Genomic DNA, 20,193 nt, shown 5'->3' on the forward strand with positions numbered 1-20,193 from the left:
AACAACAATTGTTTTCGAACCACTTCCACTAATTTCAACCAAATGCATGATAATGATTGTTATATATCTAAAATACTCATTCATATGTAACAAGTTTTAACATAACTATATTAAAACCCGTTATGTTGCAGTGGCAAAACCTTGAATTCGACCGCTATTGGTTATCATTGTTGTGACACTGACCCTAAAACCAAAAAGTATCTATGTAAGCGCCTAAAACAATATTGTCACATAAAACTTATAGTTAAAGTGACATGAATTAGGTTGGTATCAGTTAGGTTTGTTACGACACCGACACTAAACCCAAAAATAGATTAGTAAATGAATACAAAAATGTAGATGCTCATGGTAATACCGAGGAGAAACACACCTACACACGTGAATGCGTAGACATGCCTATTTGAATTTGGAAGCATATGCCACCTTTTTTACTAAGTTGATATTGTGTATACAGTGAATTTTGAGGTAATATATAGCGTTACGAACCTCATACAAGTAACGCACTGTAACACCCCGGCTAAAGCGGAAACGTCTGAGTGTGATGTACAGATTGCTCAAACACACGTGACACTATTAGGTGACCATAATAACATTATTTCATTTAAATCTTCATGTAACACAAGTTTTACAAGTTGTAACAAATAAATAAATAAAATGATAAGTTTTTTTTAATATCCTATAAGCATGCTATGTGCCTTCTAACTTTCATCCTCGTAATCTCTACACATGTAACATGTGTATAAAATAAACTCAGCTACGAACATAGCTGGTGAGATTCCCACAGTTTGAGATAATACGTAAAAATCATACAATTCATGGACAAGTGATAAACGAGCAAGTAAAGTCCTTTCTAGTTGGTATCAACCAACGTACTCGGGTAATCTTGCAAGTAAAGTCCTTTCCAGTTGGTAACAACCAACCTACTCGGATAAAGAGGCCCTTTTCCACTCGATACAAATGGACCTGAGTGCAAAGAGGGGCGTATGATCATACTTATTGAGGCAACCACTGAGCAAGTAATTTTGAGTAGTACTCAAGTAAACACACAAGTCCATATTGTGAATTGTAGTTGTAATTGAAATCATAAATACTTGAAGTTTTATAGGATACATATTGTAACATTCGTTATTTTTCAAACCCGCAACCCGACTTATTTATATTTATATTTTGATTATTTTATATATGATTACTTAATGCGTGAAATCATTTTACGATTTACGAATTTACTTATTGAATTAATAAGAGATTTGCAAATTGTTAAAAGAAGAAACATAATAGGATCTATGAAAGTTGAGGGGTTGTTTTGAAAAATTTAAGGTTTAGAATTTAAATGTTAAACTACTCAAAGAACAAGGGGCATTGTGAAACATATTTATAACTATAATCCGTACACCTTCACGACACGTTTCAGTGGCATATATTCCGGTGGACGTCACGAGATTTCCGGCAAGCATTAAACTCCCTATTTATAGCCGGAATGACTAATTGAATATACCATTTGACTCGTAACCGTTCGCCAACGTTTTTAGAAGTAAATTTCGTGATTTAACACCAATTTAATGTCGGCGAAAATTACGGAATTTACCAAATTTTGAAACCACGTTTCGACCTTATAAATGTAAGCAAATCCCCTCGTTTTCGGGCACACCGTAGTCGTTGATTCCTATCCCGCACTTAATCAAACTCCTCTACATTGGTGTTAGTCATCGCCGCCGCTGTCGGGTTTTCTGGCCAAACTTCACTCACATCGTTTCAGCACCAATTTGAGGTAATAAGTATATCGTTGAATCCGATTTTGAAGTTTGATAAAATAAAAATCTATGATATTTAGCGTGAACAGCATTAATAGAAAGCAGATTTAGAACTACAAATCATTAGGGGTTCTAGTGTAATCCAAATTTGTCAGTGTATTTTAAGAAAAAATGATTTTTTTTCTTTTATTTATTTGTTTCTTTTTATTTATTAGTTAAGCAATAATAATAATAATATAATTTTGTTTGGTATCCTACTCCTGTCAAATCAACTGGTCATTTATTTATTTATTTTTCAATTTATTATTTTTATTACATGATTAATCAATTTAAAGTATTTATATAATTAATTTGTAAAATTTACTGTTTCTTAAAAATAATAAATATATATGACTATGACAATATTCAATGGTGCATGTTATTAGGTAAATATTTATTTTGAACAAGTATTCAAAACACGGAAACCACAAAATGGGAATTAAAGTCTTTATGATAATAATAATTATAGGTTTACGCAACATTTCTTCTCACAACAAGGATTCTCTTTCGGTGTTTGCTTTTCGTCATTTAAGTTTTGGCGTGGACAACTTTACAACCTTAAAAACTTTCGCGTGAATTGCCTAGTAACATATCAGGTGAGTTTACATACCCCCATTTTCCATCTTTTATATTTTGGGGGTAGCGTGTATACCTTATCAACTTTACTCATATTTTATTTCTTCATCTTTTGAAAACACAATTCAAATTATGTCTATGTGTAATTATTGCATGCATTATGATTATGCTCTATGTGCTTAAGTGTTTATTTTATGTTTGGTGGTTGGTATCTCATCCTCATCTATTCTCATCTAGTATGATCATATACTTACCCAAGTACATTGACTTTGTATCAATAGAAACTGGTCCACATCTATTTAGTTGTTTACATTTTCATAAGTGTTGTAATGCTCACCATTTAATCGGGTTTTTAAGAACTTTAATGAAACAAAAATTGGTTTTTATATGGAAAATGTTGAAATATAATTTATATTAAAGTTATAAAAATTTATTTGGGTTAAAAATGATTTTATGATTTTTAAGTAATTTATTTAATTATTATAATTAATAGAATCTGTTAAAAAAAATACAAGGAAGAGTACCTAACCCGGGTTTCGAACCAGGGTCCCTGAGTTCATACCCTCCAGCTTTAACCATTTGAGCCATCATGTTAATTAGTATAGCTATGAAAATTAATATATAAATACATTCTGTTAACTTCATCTTCCACACAAAAACCCTAGAAAATCTGATTCTTTTGAGTTAGTTCCATGCTCGTTTAGATTATGTTAGGGGTTATGATTAATGGATTAAAACGATTCAAAACCATATATCAATTACCTTAAATGGTACCGGAAAAGTGGTGAACGACGGTGGCCGGAGCTCGGAGCTTAGGAGGGTAAAACAGAAGTTATAGAGAGGACAAAAGATGTGTTTGATTATTGGAATGAGTTTAGACGAAGACTAAAGTCCTATTTATACTATCAATTGCAACGTACGTTCGTTGTTTCGTGTTAATTGGCTTGGCCGAAATTCCGGCGAAGGTTACGGGTAATTACAGGATTAATTCAATGATTTCAGGCTGTTATAACACAAACTGATTAATGATTAACGTATTATGTTGAAATCTAAAGTCGTTAGGTAAACTAATTTTGTCAAACACATGATTTCAGTGGAATTGAAGTCGGCCGGAGCCCCCACCGGTGCCGGACTCACTGATCGGAAAAACGAACGGCAAGGGACTGCTGAATGAAAATGATATTAATATAATGTATTAAATTTGAATTTAATTTACACTTCCTACCCCTGAACTTTCAAGTTTGATTTAAATCGGATTATAAACTATATTTTACACTTTGATCCTCGGACTTTTAAATGTTTATAAATGAAATAAATAAAATTAATAACTTGGATAGTATTCGAATTATTCCTGATTAGATTGTGATTTGGTTAAACGTTAAAACCCGAAGTTTTAATAATTGAACGAAAATAACAACAACAACAACAATAATAATAGTAATAACTATAAATGAAATTCATCGTGAATATAATCGTAACGATTTATAATGAACAAGATACACGCAAACGATTAACAGGATCGATTTAATGAATTCAATAAAAATTGATGAATATAAAATACAATAAACGAAACTTTATTTATATATCTTTATAAACAAAACCGAAAATTTAAAGTGGGTAGGGTTTTCGGTTTTGAAAAGTAACGAATATTACAGGATTCATAACTTTTAGAAATTTCGTCCCGAAATTAAAATAAAAATAAAATTTTAAAAGAAAACAGCTAATACAAGGAGTTGTTAAAGGTTTTAACATAATTAAATAAAAAAAACAATAACATCGATCTTTAAATGACCTGAAAGATGCTACAAATAGGAAATATGACAAGAACACTTATATATAGGATGTACCAGCGGGGTATCCACCATGCCCTTATCATACTGCATTTGTCCCATTTTTCATTATCATTCCAGGTTTCGAGTTATTGCACACAACCGGACTTATTATGTTTTCCATGCGAGGAGTTGGATAATTATGTGTCGACCCATAACTACCTTTATCGTCGGATGATCCACATAATACGTCCCATTGTGTGGGTTTTAAAGGTATAAACAGTATAAAAATTTTGAGGTTAAGAATAAGCGAAAATATTAAGTTGAAGTGAAATCGTTGAAGTTTAAACGAAATAAATGATGTAATTGGAGTTTAAGCGTGACTTAAAATAATAATGAATGAAAACATCAAGATCATGAACATCATTTAAACGAAACATTGAAGTTGAGAATAACAGAGCAAATAAACGTGGCATTGAGCCAACAAAATATAAACACATAAGTCAGTAAGCATTGGGTTCGAGAGTAAGATAAACGAAACTTGAATAAAATAACATAGTAGATTAAGTTATTGAAAAATTTTCAATAAAATATCAATGTGAATAAAAACCACATTGAGATTAATAGTAACAAAATGAGTCATTACAATTTCGAGATTAAAGTAAAACATTTGTCTCAAATTAGTAAAACATTAAGATTGAGAATAACAGAATGATTCGAATAAGACATTTAGCGGGAATAGAACAAAATAACCAAAACAATTCGTGTAACAATAATAAACTCAACATGTGTATAAACATGCTCATAGTTCCAACTTCCACTAAACAATTATGTTTATGGAAAATCGGTTATAGACCACGAGATTAAATAACAAAGTAAACCGATGCAATATGCATGAAAACAGTTCTTTAATTAACGAACAACCAAACTCGATATTAACTTTGTAAACAACCTTCGAAAGAAATGGATACGTAAAATTATTTCGATAATATCCAAACAGAATAATATACATAACAATATATCTGTATGAAGAAGAAAGAAAGGAAAACGAAAGATGGCTTGCGATGTTTATCTTCTCGAAGATGGGTTATGGTATAAAGGTTGTTATAGGAGCGGTGGTATGATTTATTCATCCGAAACTTGTTGGCGTTGATAAAGGAGGGAAAAGAAATGATTGTTGACATTGTTTGTGGAAATCGATCGTAAAAACGTGATGTTTATAACTCAAGTAATAATTTGCATGAAAAATATATCCTTAGCTAGTGCTAAAGCTTAACAAAGTTTGTAAAAACTTTTAGTGTAAAAGATTTTCTATTGGGTGATGTTTTAGAAAAACTAGAGGCCGCCAGATAAACTAACTCGTTGATGATAATATAATAGTCTCACGGCTTAGAAATTGTTTAAATCAAAATATTTTATTTTAAGGGTTTTATTAGAATAGTAATAATAATAATATTAATGGTAATAATAATAATAATATTAATGGTAATAGTAATAATAATAATAAAAGTATTGATAGTAATAGTAATAATAATAATAATAATAATAATAATAATAATAATAATAATAATAATAATAATAATAATAATAATAATTAAAAAATGAATTATTTGAATTGTCGTAAGATTGTTTTGAAGAAAATCAACTTGAATATATTTCGTATAACAGAATGTTTTATGAATATATAAATATATATATTTATTAATTGACTATATTAAAATAATCGAGATTTGAAATTCAAGTAAGAGGTGTTTATAAGAAAATGAGCGTGTAAGAGTATACATGGAAAATTTATTTATTTAAAAATTTAAACATGGTTGACGAGTTTTGAGAGGAAAAAAATTAAAGTATTGATGATCGGAAAACGAATAGACTTTTGGTGGCCAAGGATGCGGGATAAAGTATTGCATGGCGGAAACATGTTAGGCTTTTTTAAGTATGGCGGGTATCCTCGGATCATCACAATGGTAGCAATCTCGAAGTACGAGTATATGGTTGAGTTAGATGGTTAGGTCACAGTTCATGGGAAATGAATGGTGGTGTTGAGTATGCATGGTTACGTGGCAATGGTTGATGAGATGGCCGAAATGATCACAATTCGACGCTGTGGTAACGGAGTGGTGGAATCGCATTTGCTACTCAAAGGGGGTGGGTTCCCGTTTAAGTATTTTGCCGGTTAGGTTTGGGTGTCCAATAGTTGTGTTGGTTTGGATCGACTTAAGCATAGCTTTGGGGTCTGAAAGTATTGTTGTGGTTAGCGAGATCAGGTCGATTGTCGCTATTGCGATCCACTTAAACCCATGCCCCTAATACTTACCGAGACAAATAGGTGTAACAAACATATTAGTTTGTATGACTAAGTGGGACCCACAATTAAGAGCAATTTCTTGAGGTTATACCGGACCTGAGCCACCCCAATTTGACTTAAACCTTATATCTAGTTGATCAAAACATGTTGTACCATTTATAAGAATAGCTAAAGACGATCAAGGATATTGTTTATCCATCTAAGCTTAAGCATTAAAGTCTACCTAGCAGCTATTAGATATGATTTAGGTATGTATTTAGTAACTAACTAGTAAGTGTTCCCCACTACATGGCATACCCCCGTTATCAAGCAATACCCAAAGTCCATCTCCATAGGTGAGTATGCACAAATTCATCTGTAGGGTTTACATATGACGTGTCCCTTGTGGTCCGTTTCTTAATGGTAATAGGATGCGAGCAAAGGGACCCCATATGACTAACAGCGTGGATGATCAAGTCAGTAGTGTATTTGTACTTTGAAGTACGAGATGATCATGTTTAATGACTTATGTTTGACAAAAAAATTGCGGGTTTGCTCTTTGAACTCTTTTAATATTCATAAATCCTCTTAGGAGATATGAATACCTAGATGACATATCGCATAAATACCCATGGTCTCCGAACCCTGGAGCATCCCATCAATACAGGATTTAAGGTTATAAAACCATACGCCTATGAAGTGTTAACCACTAAAACTAGAAGTATGAAATTTATGTTTATATCACAGGCTACTTAGGCATACCCTAACGTTAAACCTACCCAAGCATCGTATGATTAGTCTATTCAGATTTCTATAAAATTTTTAATTTTTATGATCAAACTAAACATAAGGCTTGAGTATGACCCGACCTTTCATCCCATTTTCTATAGTCTAATATGTATCCCACTAAAAATCAAGTATTTTAAAGGGTTCAATTAAGTCAACAACCAAACTGCCATTTCATTCTTAAAGGCTGAGCCTACCAACACATCGAACACTGAGTCTAAACCGTTCAGCTATAGTACCTTACGTGTGGGCCTATTGACACTGTCCTTATTTATTATATATATATATATATATCTATTTTTTAACACCAAGAAGTTGTCAAAACATCCGATAATAACATTTCCTGTTAACGCAGAATTTCAAAAACATTGGACATTTTTTTTTAATTTTAATTTTTTTGTTTTTAATTTTTTTTTATTTTTGTCGTATAACTAAGTAAAACAAACTCCCATCCCCACACTTGAACGAAAACATCGTCCTTGATGAGAACAAGAAAAAGAAATAAAAATAAAACTATTCTAAAAATTAAAAATAAGAAAGAAAAGAACTAATACTCCCCTGGTAAATAGCGGTGTCTTTTAATCTTGTGATCTTCGAGAGCAAATTCCACCACGCCATCAGAGCTATCATGCGAATAAATACCATTTGTACTAAACCACACTCGCTCGCATATAGCGACGTATAAAACAAAAGGAAAATATAAGAATAAACATATTTTTGTATTTTTTTTGTTTTATTATTTTTCTTTATTTATTTATTTATTTTTATTTTTTTATAGAATACCTCTAAAATTGACCGACTCGAATGGAGATTGAGTACGAGCGGTCGTTAATAGAGAAACATCCTTAATAGAAAATAAGATAAACGAAACAACTACAAAACTCTACAACTCGGGCTGCTTCTCGAGAGCGCTTAGTTTAGCGGGTCCTCAGCCTGACCCCTTCGTCACGCCTAAGTGTCGGGGAATGAATTGAGGTACATTACCCCGTCTTCGGCTTTTCCATCGATTTCTCAGCTAAATAATGCTTAAGACGATGACCATTTACCTTGAAACTTCCAACTGCATCTTCTATCTCCACCGTACCATACGGGAACACCTCCTTGACCACGAATGGTCCAGCCCATCGGGACCTAAGCTTTCTCGGGAATAATTTCAACTGAGAATTAAAAAGAAGTACGGTTTCCCCACACTTGAACTGTTTATTACCTCATAGCTTTTGATCATGCAACTCCTTAGTCCTCTGCTTATAATTATATGAATGCGCATATGTGTGATCACGAAGCTCCTCTAACTCATGCAGCTGATGAAAACGATGATCTCCAGCAGTCGAAAGATCGAGGTTAACCGTTTGAAGTGCCCACGAGGCACGATGCTCTAACTCAACGGGTAGATGACAAGCCTTCCCATAAATCATCCGAAACGGTGTAGAACTTGTCGGAGTTTTACACGCTGTATGGAAGGCCCACAGAGCGTCATCTAGCTTGTCGAACCAATCCTTTCGGTTTAGCCCAACCGTCTTCTCAAGAATGCGTTTAATGCCTCGGTTACTCACTTCCACCTACCCACTAGTCTGTGGGTGGTAGGCGGTCGCAAGCCGATGGGTGACTCCATAGCGTTGCAACGCCTTCTCCATCTGCACGTTGCAGAAGTGAGTACCTCGATCACTGATCAAGGCTTTCGGAACACCAAACCGAGAGAAAAGAGCCTTAAGAAATCTCACTACAACCTTGGCATCATTCGTGGGCAAGGCTTTGGCCTCGACCCACTTTTAGACATAATCAAAAGCCATGAGTATGTATTTGTTCCCACGAGATGAGGGGAACGGACCCATGAAATCAATACCTCAAATATCGAAGACCTCGCAAACCTGAATAAATTTTTGGGGCATCTCATTCCGGGATGAGATATTACCGATACGCTGACAACAATCACAACCTCTGACAAATGCATGCGCGTCTTTAAACACTGATGGCCAATAAAATCCAGCATCGAATACCTTCTTCGCGGTGAGGCTCACAACGTGATGCCCACATGTCGGTCCCTCGTGACAATGGCTCCAAATCTGCCATCCCTCCTTAGCATCCACGCATCTCCTAACAAGCTGATCGGCACCGATACGAAATAAATACGGATCATCCTAGATGTAGAACTTAACGTCAGCAAAGAATTTCTTCTTTTGCTGGTGAGATATCTTTTTCGGGATAGACCCGTCAACAAGAAAGTTCGCGATATCGGCGAACCAAGGGTAACCGGCATCCTGTGCCTTAACGAACATCAAACACTCGGTAGGAAAACTATCATCGAGCTCAACACCTTCATCTTTAACTTCATCTCTCTCTAGGCATGACAAATGATCGGCCGCCACATTCTCAGCCCCTTTTTTTTATCACGGATCTCTATATCAAACTCTCGTAGAAGCAGAATCCAACGAATAAGACAAGGCTTAGCATCCTGCTTAAAGGGTAGGGTCTTACCCTTTGGACAACCCTATGAGCAACCATGATCGGGGCATTCACGAGTTTGTCTTTTAAAAGATCAAACGCCTCGATACACTACTCAGAAAAGACAAATGGAGCATCTTTCTCAAGAAGCTTAGTCATGGGTCTCGCGATTTTCGAAAAATCTTTGATGAAACGACGGTAGAATCCAACGTGACCTAAAAAGCTTCGAATAGATCTGACGGAAGTAGGCGGGGGGAGTTTAGAGATTGTTTCGATTTTGGCTCGATCTACCTCAATCCCCGCACTCGAGATTCGATGCCCCAAGACAATGCCCTAGCGCACCATGAAATGACACTTCTCCCAGTTAAGGACTAGGTTGGTATCAACGCAATGAGACATTATCTTTTCAAGATTAGAGAGACAATGATCAAAGGAACTTCCGAACACCGAAAAGTCGTCCATGAAAACCTCAATGGAGTACTCAATCATGTCATGAAAGATAGCCACCATACATCTCTGAAATGTGGCTGGAGCGTTGCAAAGTCTGAAGGGCATACGTTTATAGGCAAACGTGCCATAAGGACAAGTGAATGTGGTTTTCTCCTGGTCGTCTGGAGCTATCGGGATCTGAAAATACCCGGAGAAACCATCATGGAAGCAGTAGTACTGCTGACTTGCCAAACGCTCCAACATCTGGTCAATGAATGGAAGAGGAAAGTGATCTTTCCTAGTGGCATCGTTCAGTCTGCGATAGTCGATGCAGACTCTCCACCCAGTCACAGTTATAGTGGGAATGAGCTCGTTCCTCTCATTGGTGACGATAGTCATGCCACCTTTCTTTGGAACCACTTGAACTGGACTAACCCATGGGCTATCAGAAATGGGAAAGATGATCCCTGCATCAAGGAGTTTGATAATCTCTTTCTTCACCACCTCTTGCATCTTCGGATTTAGCCTTCTCTAAGGCTGAACGACAGTTTTGAAATCATCCTCCATAAGGATTTTATGAGTGCAAAATGAGGGATTTATACCTTTAATGTCGATAATCTTATAAGCAATAGCCTCCTTATGCGTCCTGAGCACCTTCATCTTCTCGCCCTCCGTCAGTGCAGAAGCAATAATCACTGGCAACTTCCTCTCTTCATCCAGAAACGCATACTCAAAATGGGTGGGTAGATCTTTAAGCTCTAAGGAAGAAGGAGGACTCTCGATGGAAGGTCGGTCCTTCGGATCAACTCGCACGATCTCAGTCGATATGTCAGAATCAAGGGAGGACGACTTGGCGTCAGCATCAGAGGGCTATTCGGTCATGGCGACCATCTCAACCTTTGGAATCTCCATATTTAGAATCTGTGTGTCTAAGGCGGAGCCTCCACATATGTCGTTGAAAAACTCCCCCACATGAGTCATGATCGTATCAATGAAGTATAGGGAGTCATCAGCCGATTTGGGATGCTTGAGTTACTGTCGAACGTCAAACGTAACGTTCTCATCCCCGACTCGAAGAATTAGTTTGCCATCACGAACGTCGATCAACGCCTGCGCGGTAGCTAGAAACGGTCTGCCTAGGATGAGCGGAACACTATCATCCTCGTTCATATCAAGAATAACGAAGTCCACCGGGAATATGAACTTGCCGATACGAACGAGCAAATTCTCAACAATCCCACGCGGATATTTTACGGATCGGTCCGCCAGTTGAATGCTCATCCTCGTGGGCCTCGGCTCACCCAGACCTAATCTACTGAAAACAGAATACGACATAAGGTTAATGCTGGCCCCAAGGTCGGCCAATGCATGACTAACCGTATCATCGCCTAAGATGCAAGGAATCGTGAAACTCCCAGGATCGGCCATCTTTTCAGGCAACTTGCTCTGCAGAACAGAAGAGCATCCAACGCTAAGAGGAACGGAAGAGACTTCAGCTAACTTCTGCTTATTAGTGAGAATGTCCTTGAGGAACTTTGCATATTTAGGCATCTTAGTCAATGCCTCAAGGAATGGAACGTTTAGATGAAGTTGCTTAAGGAGTTCTAAGAATTTGGTGTTCTGCTCCTCGTCTCTGTCCATCTGAAGTCTCCCAGAATATGGCAATTTGGGCTTAAAAACTCTTAGTGGTGGTTTGGATTGCTTCTCAGCCAGTGCTGTACTTGCTGGGCTGTGCCTCTGATGCACCTTGGCCGGTGGAGACTCCATCTGAATCTTCTCGTCTACCTGCTCCTCTCCATCAACCACAGGCTCCTCGACGACTCCGCCAGTAGTCACCTCCTGAATAACGGGCTCGTCACATGCCCCTGCACCACTCCTAGTCGTCACTGCTTTGGCGAATCCTCGTGGATTTGTCTCTGTGTTGCTCGGCAGTTTTCCTGGTGCTCTTTCAGATAATTGACTCGTGATCTCTCCAACGTGCCTCTCAAGATTAGCTAAAGTCGCGGCTTGGTTCTTCAACATCGCATCATGCTCCGCGAATTTTGCCTCATTTGTCGCTCGGCTACGTTCATCTCGCCTCAGGATCTCCGCCATCATCTCTTCCAATGAGGATTTCTTCTCACCAGTAACATCATGCTCAGCATTCCCTTGGCCTGAACCGCTCGGTGCAAATAGGTCCTCTCGACGCTGCTGCTGCTGATAACCACCGGATTAGCCTCCACGAAAATTATTTTGATTTCTCCAGCCAGTGTTCTCGCCAAAGGCGGGGTTTTGAAATCGAAAGGCGTTGTTGACGAAGTCAACCGCCTCTTGATTCTCATTAATGGTGTTAGGGCACGGATTTTCAGTATCCTCAGCAAATATTATGTTCAGAACGAATCCAGGATGCGTTATCCTCCAAGATATCAGGTATCCTAATTATATTATACTAACAGTTTGTTCGCAGACTTTCCTTGTTTACCAGGTCAAAGACCGTTGCTGTGATCTCCCGAAGACTCGCACTTGCCGTTATTAGAACGTGGCCGATAAGGAAAACGTGTTTAATTGAGGAATTTCAGGAACGGCTAATTAACACTTAGTCAATTATTTCCATAATTATAGGAAGTTTGTTAGACTTGATTCATTATAAATAGAGCTACAAACATTGGTCATAGCACACACTTTATCACATGAGACTTAGCAGTACTCATTCTTTGTAATCACGATCCAGTTTGAGCTCCACCAATTGTAACCACTTTTTGTTATTAATAAACCGGTGGTGATAGTTTTCACCACCCCAGGTTTTTTTCTTATTATTCTCAGGATAACGAGTTTTTTCCTCACAACAAATCGCTGTGTTCTATCATTTTTACATTCATTACAAGCAAGCACCAAGCCCTAATTACTAATTTGGTTACGAAATTACCTTTGTCAATTTTTGATCAAAACAATTTGACGCCCACCATGGGGCCCGCGGTGCTTTAATCCATTAAATCCGTTTATTTCATTTCCGATCACTTTTCATTCTCTTGACAATGGCCTCACAACCAAAAACTAGTTTAGTCTTTGCTCCAGTGGTCACTACTGCTTCAAGTGTCAACCCAGGACCTCTACCATTGCCGAAGAAAAATATTCAACCTAGAGGAGAACTTCCACCATTCGCGGGATTCTCTACACGGGTAGATCCGGTTATTTCTAACAATGATATTTTTGCTTGATGAAACAGGTCAAAACACACATGGCGCCGCAAGAAAAGGCCAACTCAAGGCTATTTAAGGAGATTGAAGGAATAAAAAAGAAGCCAGGGCAGGAGGCTACTCCAATCATGCCCAGGGTTCTTGATTTTGGTTTTCCAGAATCAACCATCCTTCAAAATCCCGGATCCTTGGGGACACAATCAACAAGGACTCCGTCTCAGCAGGCGTCGCCTTATCCTGAGGATACCCTCAATGGAGGAACTAGCCGTTAAGGCTCAGGATACCAGAGACCTAACCATGACCTCGGTAATAGTTTATTTAATGCTAATTGATACACTAACAGTGGACATGTGCAGGATAAGGGGATAACCCCCGAGATAGCCAGGGAACTGCAGAAAATGAAAGATATGATTTCTAGTATCCCATGGATAATACGTCCTATAGCTGAAGTGCCCGCAGGTAGCCATAATTTATCTAGGTTTACTTGGCCTATATGTGACGTGGAGATCCCCAAGAAGTTCTTAGACACCCGGCATGAAACTCTACGACGGCACTACGGATCCTGAGGAACACGTAGCTCAGTACAAAGAAAGGATGGAGATCAACCCCATCCCCATTGATATCAAAGAAGCTTGCCTATGCAAGGGATTCAGCTCAACATTAACGGGGCCATCCCTCAAATGGTTATTAAGTATTCCTTCCAACAATATTACATCATTTTCTCACTTGATTAATTTGTTCAATAATCAATTTTCTTGTAGTAGATATTTTGAGAAAATGATAGGTGACTTATATAGAATTGTTCAGCGTAATAATGAATCCTTATGGGATTACATAACCAGATTTAGCAGGGAAGCTTTGGAGATCCCTAACCTTGACATGGCAGCTGCTGTCGAAGCCTTCAAGATATGACTGAGGAAGGATTCTTCTTTCTATGATGACCTTGTCATGACTCCATGCAGGAACCTTGATGAAGTCAGAAACAGGGCATTAAGATATATTCGGCTGGAGGACGACAAGAAAGCTCATGGAAGCTCGGTTATCTCGAAATATGAATCTACCAATAGAAAGTCAGACACTCCACAGAAGTACACTAGGCCCAAGCCTTATTCCAAGCAGGATAATCCCAGGATAAATGTTGTGGATGAGGATGATGAAGAGTATCCTAAATTCTCTGAATATTGATATTAGTGGTGTGATTTGTGCAATGCAGGATCTAGGTGACAAGGCCAGATGGCCTAAGAAAAATGAAAAGCCCGGATCCATCAAAGACAAGTCCAAATGGTGTGCATTCCATGAAGACTTCAGCCATCACACTGAATATTGCATAGCACTTCGGAAAAAAATAGGATATCTTCTCAGCAAAGGATACCTGAAGGAACTATTTGGGAAAAACAAGAACAAGAGTCAGGATCCTGTCAAGATACCTGAAAGGGCACCTTCTCCTCCACCCGGAGCTAAGGTTGTATCCTTTATCTCAGGAGGATCCGACATCTGTGGAACCTCATATTCAGTAGCTAAGAAGCGTTCCAGAGAAACAAAAATGGACAACGGAGAAAGACCTCTCCACACTTCCACTCTGATAACTCAAAGGATCATATCCTTCGACGAGGAGGACCGATATGATCTTGTGGATCCCAACCATGATGGTTTGGTAATCACTTTATGTATAGCTAACTATTTTGTGCGCAGGATACTCGTTGATGAAGGAAGCTCTGTGAACATTATCCAAATGGATGCCTTGAAGAAGATGGATATCCCGGAAACAGAGATTACCCCCAAAATCCTCAGTTCTCGTAGGATTCAGTAGCAAGACCAAGAACACTTTGGGAGAAATTAAACTTCCAATATATATTGAGGGAACTAACTCTATACAAATATTTTGTGTTATTGACTCATTATCTTGTTGTAATGTTATATTAGGCAGACCCTGGATCCACAGCATGAAGGCGGTACCCTCAACTTATCACCAATGTGTAAATTAGGCAGACCCTGGATCCCAAGTCCTTAGGGAGTCATCAAAATTGAAAGTGATCAGCAAGATGTCAAGGAATGCTATGCTTCATCAATTAAGTGGACTACAAAGCCTACTCAAGCATAGCAGTTACAGAAACAGCCAGGGAAGGTCCTGCAAGCAAGAGAGCAGGATGTAAAGATAGTATCATTGGATCCTCAGGACACTGAGATCAAAGTATTACTAGGATCAAGTATTGCTGAGGATATTGAGATGGATTTGATATCCTTCCTAAAGAAAAGAGCTTCTACCTTCGCCTGGAAACATGAAGATATGACAGGTATCTCTAAATCTATAATCACTCATAAACTTGGTATAGATAAACCTTTCAGGCCGGTACATCAGAAGCGAAGGAAGTTTGCTCCTAAGAGAAACATTATCATACAAGAGGAAGTGCAGAAGCTGCTCAAGACCAAGATGATAAAAGAGGTCCAATATCCCAGATGGTTAGCCAATCTAGTTGTAGTCCAAAAGAAGAATGGAAAGTGGAGAGTATGTGTGGACTTCACAGACTTGAATAAGGCCTGTCCAAAAGATCCATTTGCACTCCCACACATTGACTCAATGGTGGATGCAACTGCTGCCACGAGCTGCTAACCTTCATGGATGCATCCTCAGGATTTCAACAGATTCAAATGGAGCCTTCAGATCAAGAAGACACAGCCTTCATGACTCCCACAGGTATATACTATTATACTGCAATGCCTTTTGGACTAAAAAATGCAGGTGCAACATACCAGAGGCTAGTCAACATGATGTTCAAAGACCAACTGGGGGACACGATGGAAGTCTACATAGATGACATGGTGGTAAAGTCAAAGAAGGCCGAGGATCATCTCAAAGACTTGGCAACAACATTTGATATCCTGGATGAATACAACATGAAGTTGAATCCAGCCAAGTGTCACTTTGGGGTCAAAGCAGGAAAATTCCTTGGATACATGGTCACCAAGAGAGGAATAGAAGCAAGCTTTGAGCAGATCAAAGCTATCCTGGATATCAAATCACCAAGAAATGTCAAAGATGTACAAAGATTGACCGGAAGAATAGCAGCACTCAACAGATTCATCTCAAGATCTTTAGAGAAGTGTAAAGACTTCTATGATATCCTGAGGAAGAATCAAAAGTTCGAATAGGGAGAAAAGCAAGAAAGAGCATTGGTATCCTTGAAGGAATACTTATCCTCAGCACCACTCCTGATGAAGCCAGTTGACGGTGAACCACTATCTTTGTACTTAGCTGTTTCGGGGAGTGCAGTAAGTGCTGTCCTGGTCAAAGATCATGAAGGTCAACAACATCAAATATATTATGTAAGTAAAAGATGCTAAATCCAGGTATTTTTATTGAAAGTTAATTTTAGCACTTATAATGGCTTCAACTAAACTAAGACATTACTTTGAAACTCATGCTATACATGTAAAAACTAACTATCCTATTAAAGTTGTTTTGAGAAAACCAGAAATGTCAGGTAGGATGGCAAAGTGAGCTGTAAAACTTAGTGCATACGATATCTTGTATGAGCCAAGGACAACCATCAAATCTCAAGCACTTGCCGACTTTGTGGCTGATTTTAGCCAGCATATACTCGAAGAAGTAGAAAAAGAAGTTCAACAATTAGAGGTCAAGGAGAGTTGGACTTTGCATACGGATGGTGCCTCCAACATAAGAGTAACAGGTCTAGGTATCCTGCTAAAATCGCCACAGGGGGACATAATACCTCTATCTATTTCTTGTGAATTTCAGGCTACTAATAATGAGGCTGAATATGAAGCCTTAAGCTGGTTTACAATTAGCTAAGGATATGAAGGTCAGGTATCTTCAAGTTTATATTGATTCTTTGTTATTAGCTAACCATTTCAATGGCTTTTATTCAGTGAATGCAGAAAACTTATCGAAATATTTAGAAATAGTTAAGCAATTAGCTATGTCTTTCGAAACATTTGATATAGTGCAGGCACCAAGGGAAGAGAACACTGAGGCAGATGCCTTAGCAAATTTGGCATCATCTCTCAAAATACCGGGAGATGTCAAGATACCTATCGTGAATATCTTGACTCCAGCAACAAAGGATAACCTCGAAGTCTTAGAGACTTCAAATTGTAAGGATAATCCAGCATCTTGGACCAATCCCATAATACAGTACCTTCGGGATAACGAGATCCCAGAAGGGGAAAATCCCAGAGCTTTCCGAATGAAGGTAACCCAGTACATTGTCTTAAATAATGTTTTGTATAGAAAATCACTTCCATGTCCATACTTGAGATGCTTGGAACATCAAGAAGCACAAGAAGTTCTCAAAGACATACATGAAGGTGATTGTGGAAACCACACTAGGGGCAGAGCCTTAGCATCTAAGATACTAAGGACAGGTTACTTCTGGCCAACCATGAAAAAGGACGCAATAAACTTCTCCAGAAAATGTAATGCTTGTCAAAGACATAGCAACATCTTGCATCAACCAGCTGAACTATTATATCCTATCATATCCCCGTGCCATTTATGAAGTGGGGAATGGATATTGTGGGAAAGCTGCCTAAGGCTCCTGGTGGAAAGGTCTTTATGCTGGCCATGACAGATTACTTCTCCAAGTGGATCGAAGCAGAGGCATTTGTCCAAGTCAAAGAAAAGGATGTGATCTCATTCATCAAACGCAACATCTTAACAAGATTTGGTATCCCGGCAGAAATTGTCTGTGACAATGGATCACATTCATCGGAAGCAGAACAACCAACTTTTATGAAAGTTGGGGAATCAAGATGGTGACTTCAACTCCAGTACATCCTCAAGCTAATGGTCAAGCAGAATCCAGTAACAAGATCATCATTAACAATCTGAAGAAGAAATTGGGGTCCAAGAAGGGAAAATGGGCTGAAGAACTACCATTTGTTCTTTGGGCCGATAGAACCACTTCAAAAATTGCAACGGGTCAAACACCTTTCTCCTTGGTGTTTGGGGCCGAAGCTATTATCCCTACAGAGATGGTGATCCCCACAACAAGAACCAGCATCCAGGATATTGAGTCCAACAACCGAAGTCTTACCGAAGACTTGGATACCATCGATGAACTTAGAGATCTCGCCAGGATCAGAATGGCAGCATACCAACAAAGAATAGCCAAGTCCTACAACAAGAATATCAGAATGGCAGCTACTTTATCACATGAGACTTAGCAGTACCTATTCTTTGTAATCACGATCCAGTTTGAGCTCCACCAGTTGTAACCACTTTTTGTTATTAATAAACCGGTGGTGATAGTTTTCAATGCCCGAGGTTTTTTTCTTGTTATCCTCAGGATAACGAGTTTTTTCCTCGCAACAAATCGCTGTGTTCTATCATTTTTACATTCGTTACAAGCAAGCACCAAGCCCCAATTACTAATTTGGTTACGAAATTACCTTTGTCAATTTTTGACCAAAACAAATGGGCACTGGACAATAGATGATATCGTGGCCACCTCTACACATCTCACACTTTGCAACACTCTTCACCGTAAGATCATTCACCATTTTCCTCAACAAGTCAACTTGAGCTTGGAGTGAAGTGTTCAAATCTACTTCGTACAATCCTTTGGCAGTAGTGGCTGGGGCCCTAGTCTCTCACCCCTCATAGCTCGCGACAAGGTCCTCAAACAGATCAAAGCACTCGGCAGGGAGTTTGTTCTTCAGCAGATTTCCATTGGCCGTCTGGTTGAGCATCTCTCGAGTGTGCTGTGTCGCCCCATTATAGAACTTCTCACGAGCATCCATGTCTCTAGACCATGATGAGGACAGCTAAGAAGCAGGTCCTTAAATCTCTCCCAAGCCTCGCAAAAAGATTCATCACCCCTCATACGGAAAGAACAGATTTCGTCGCCGATATGCGCAGATTTGGAAGGGGGAAAGAATATATTCATGAATTTCTCTTGCAAACCAGCCCAAGTGGTGACGGAGCCGGTCGGCAGAGATTTAAGCCATTTGAAGGCTTTATCAGTGAGAGAGAATGGGAACAAACGGAGATAAACGGACTCAAGGCTAAGATTTCCGATGTTGAAAGTATTGCAAGTATGAACGAACATCTCGATGTGATTGGACGGGTCCTCGTGTGCTAGCCCGTGAAATTGGTTTGAGCTTCGGATCAGCTGGATGACGTGGGAGGGTATTGCGCAGTTCCCATTTGCATTTCCGTCGAAAGGCGGTATAGTGATGCTATTACGGATGGCGATGGACGGTTTACCGTAGTCGGCAACTACTCTCCTAACAGGCTGGTCTGCCATATCTTTAATGGCAATAGGTGCAGAAAGTGAAGTAGGAGATGAAGGAGCACTTACTGATGATTTAGCGCGGCGCCTCTCACGAAACTCTCTCTCGGGTTCTTTAAATCCTGAAAACTCCGGTGGTCCTAGAGAGCGAGTACGTCGCATTAACTAGCTATAAATAAAAGAAAATTTAAATTTATACTAAGTGAAAAAAATTGCAGATAAGGAACTAAAACTAACTAAACTAATTTAAGCTAAAAATTAAAAACAAATAAAGCAAGTAGCAAATAGGCAAGTCCCCAACTCGGGTCGTTCTCTAATCGCCTCTAACCGTGTCCCCAGCAACGGCGCCAAAAACTTGATGTGCGAAAATATATATATATATATATATATATAAATAATAATCACGAATCGAAACTAAGCTTTAAAAACCAAACAACCTAACCTAGTTCACACAATCGGCAAGTGTACCGGCCGCGTGTAGCAAAGAGAAAGGAAGTCCGGGTATCGAAATCAAGGACACTAGAGGTGGCTCGGATACTAAACCCTAACTAAGTCCTGCCGTGAAAAAATATTTAACTTTTTATTATTATTTAAATTAATTTAACTTACTTACTTAACGAAACTAACGAGAAAACTTAACGACGCTAACAGAACTCTCGAATCTGATGAAGAGGAACCACCTAGGTT

General features: G+C 38.5%; 1 protein-coding gene and 1 non-coding gene across 2 annotated transcripts; one reads left to right on the plus strand and one right to left on the minus strand.

The window, feature by feature from the left end:
- Nucleotides 1-9,346: 9,346 nt before the first annotated feature.
- LOC143552917 (uncharacterized) lies at nt 9,347-12,173 on the minus strand. The gene is made up of 4 exons (XM_077043024.1): nt 11,883-12,173; nt 11,136-11,720; nt 10,682-10,949; nt 9,347-9,585 (listed from the first exon to the last, which is right to left on the minus strand). The coding sequence occupies exons 1-4, from the start codon at nt 12,171-12,173 to the stop codon at nt 9,347-9,349; spliced, it is 1,383 nt and encodes a 460-aa protein (XP_076899139.1).
- A 6,848-nt stretch (nt 12,174-19,021) lies between these two features.
- Nucleotides 19,022-19,127, plus strand: LOC143552934 (small nucleolar RNA R71). The gene has a single exon (XR_013138731.1). It is a non-coding gene; the product is annotated as a small nucleolar RNA R71 (small nucleolar RNA).
- Nucleotides 19,128-20,193: the final 1,066 nt, after the last annotated feature.

The sequence above is a fragment of the Bidens hawaiensis genome, unplaced genomic scaffold (assembly GCF_021521415.1).
Source record: "Bidens hawaiensis isolate Kalapana, Puna unplaced genomic scaffold, B.hawaiensis_p1.1 tig00017050_1, whole genome shotgun sequence".
Lineage (NCBI taxonomy): Eukaryota > Viridiplantae > Streptophyta > Magnoliopsida > Asterales > Asteraceae > Bidens > Bidens hawaiensis.

Excerpts from the sequence above, each read along its gene's own strand:
- LOC143552917 (XM_077043024.1), bottom strand. The coding sequence starts at position 12,173 with ATGGCGGAGATCCTGAGGCGAGATGAACGTAGCCGAGCGACAAATGAG. Across the intron at positions 11,721-11,882 it reads GAGTCGTCGAGGAGCCTGTG|ATGGACAGAGACGAGGAGCA; the intron begins GTTGATGGAGAG and ends GGGAGACTTCAG. Across the intron at positions 9,586-10,681 it reads TAAGATTATCGACATTAAAG|GGGCTGAGAATGTGGCGGCC; the intron begins GTATAAATCCCT and ends GATAAAAAAAAG.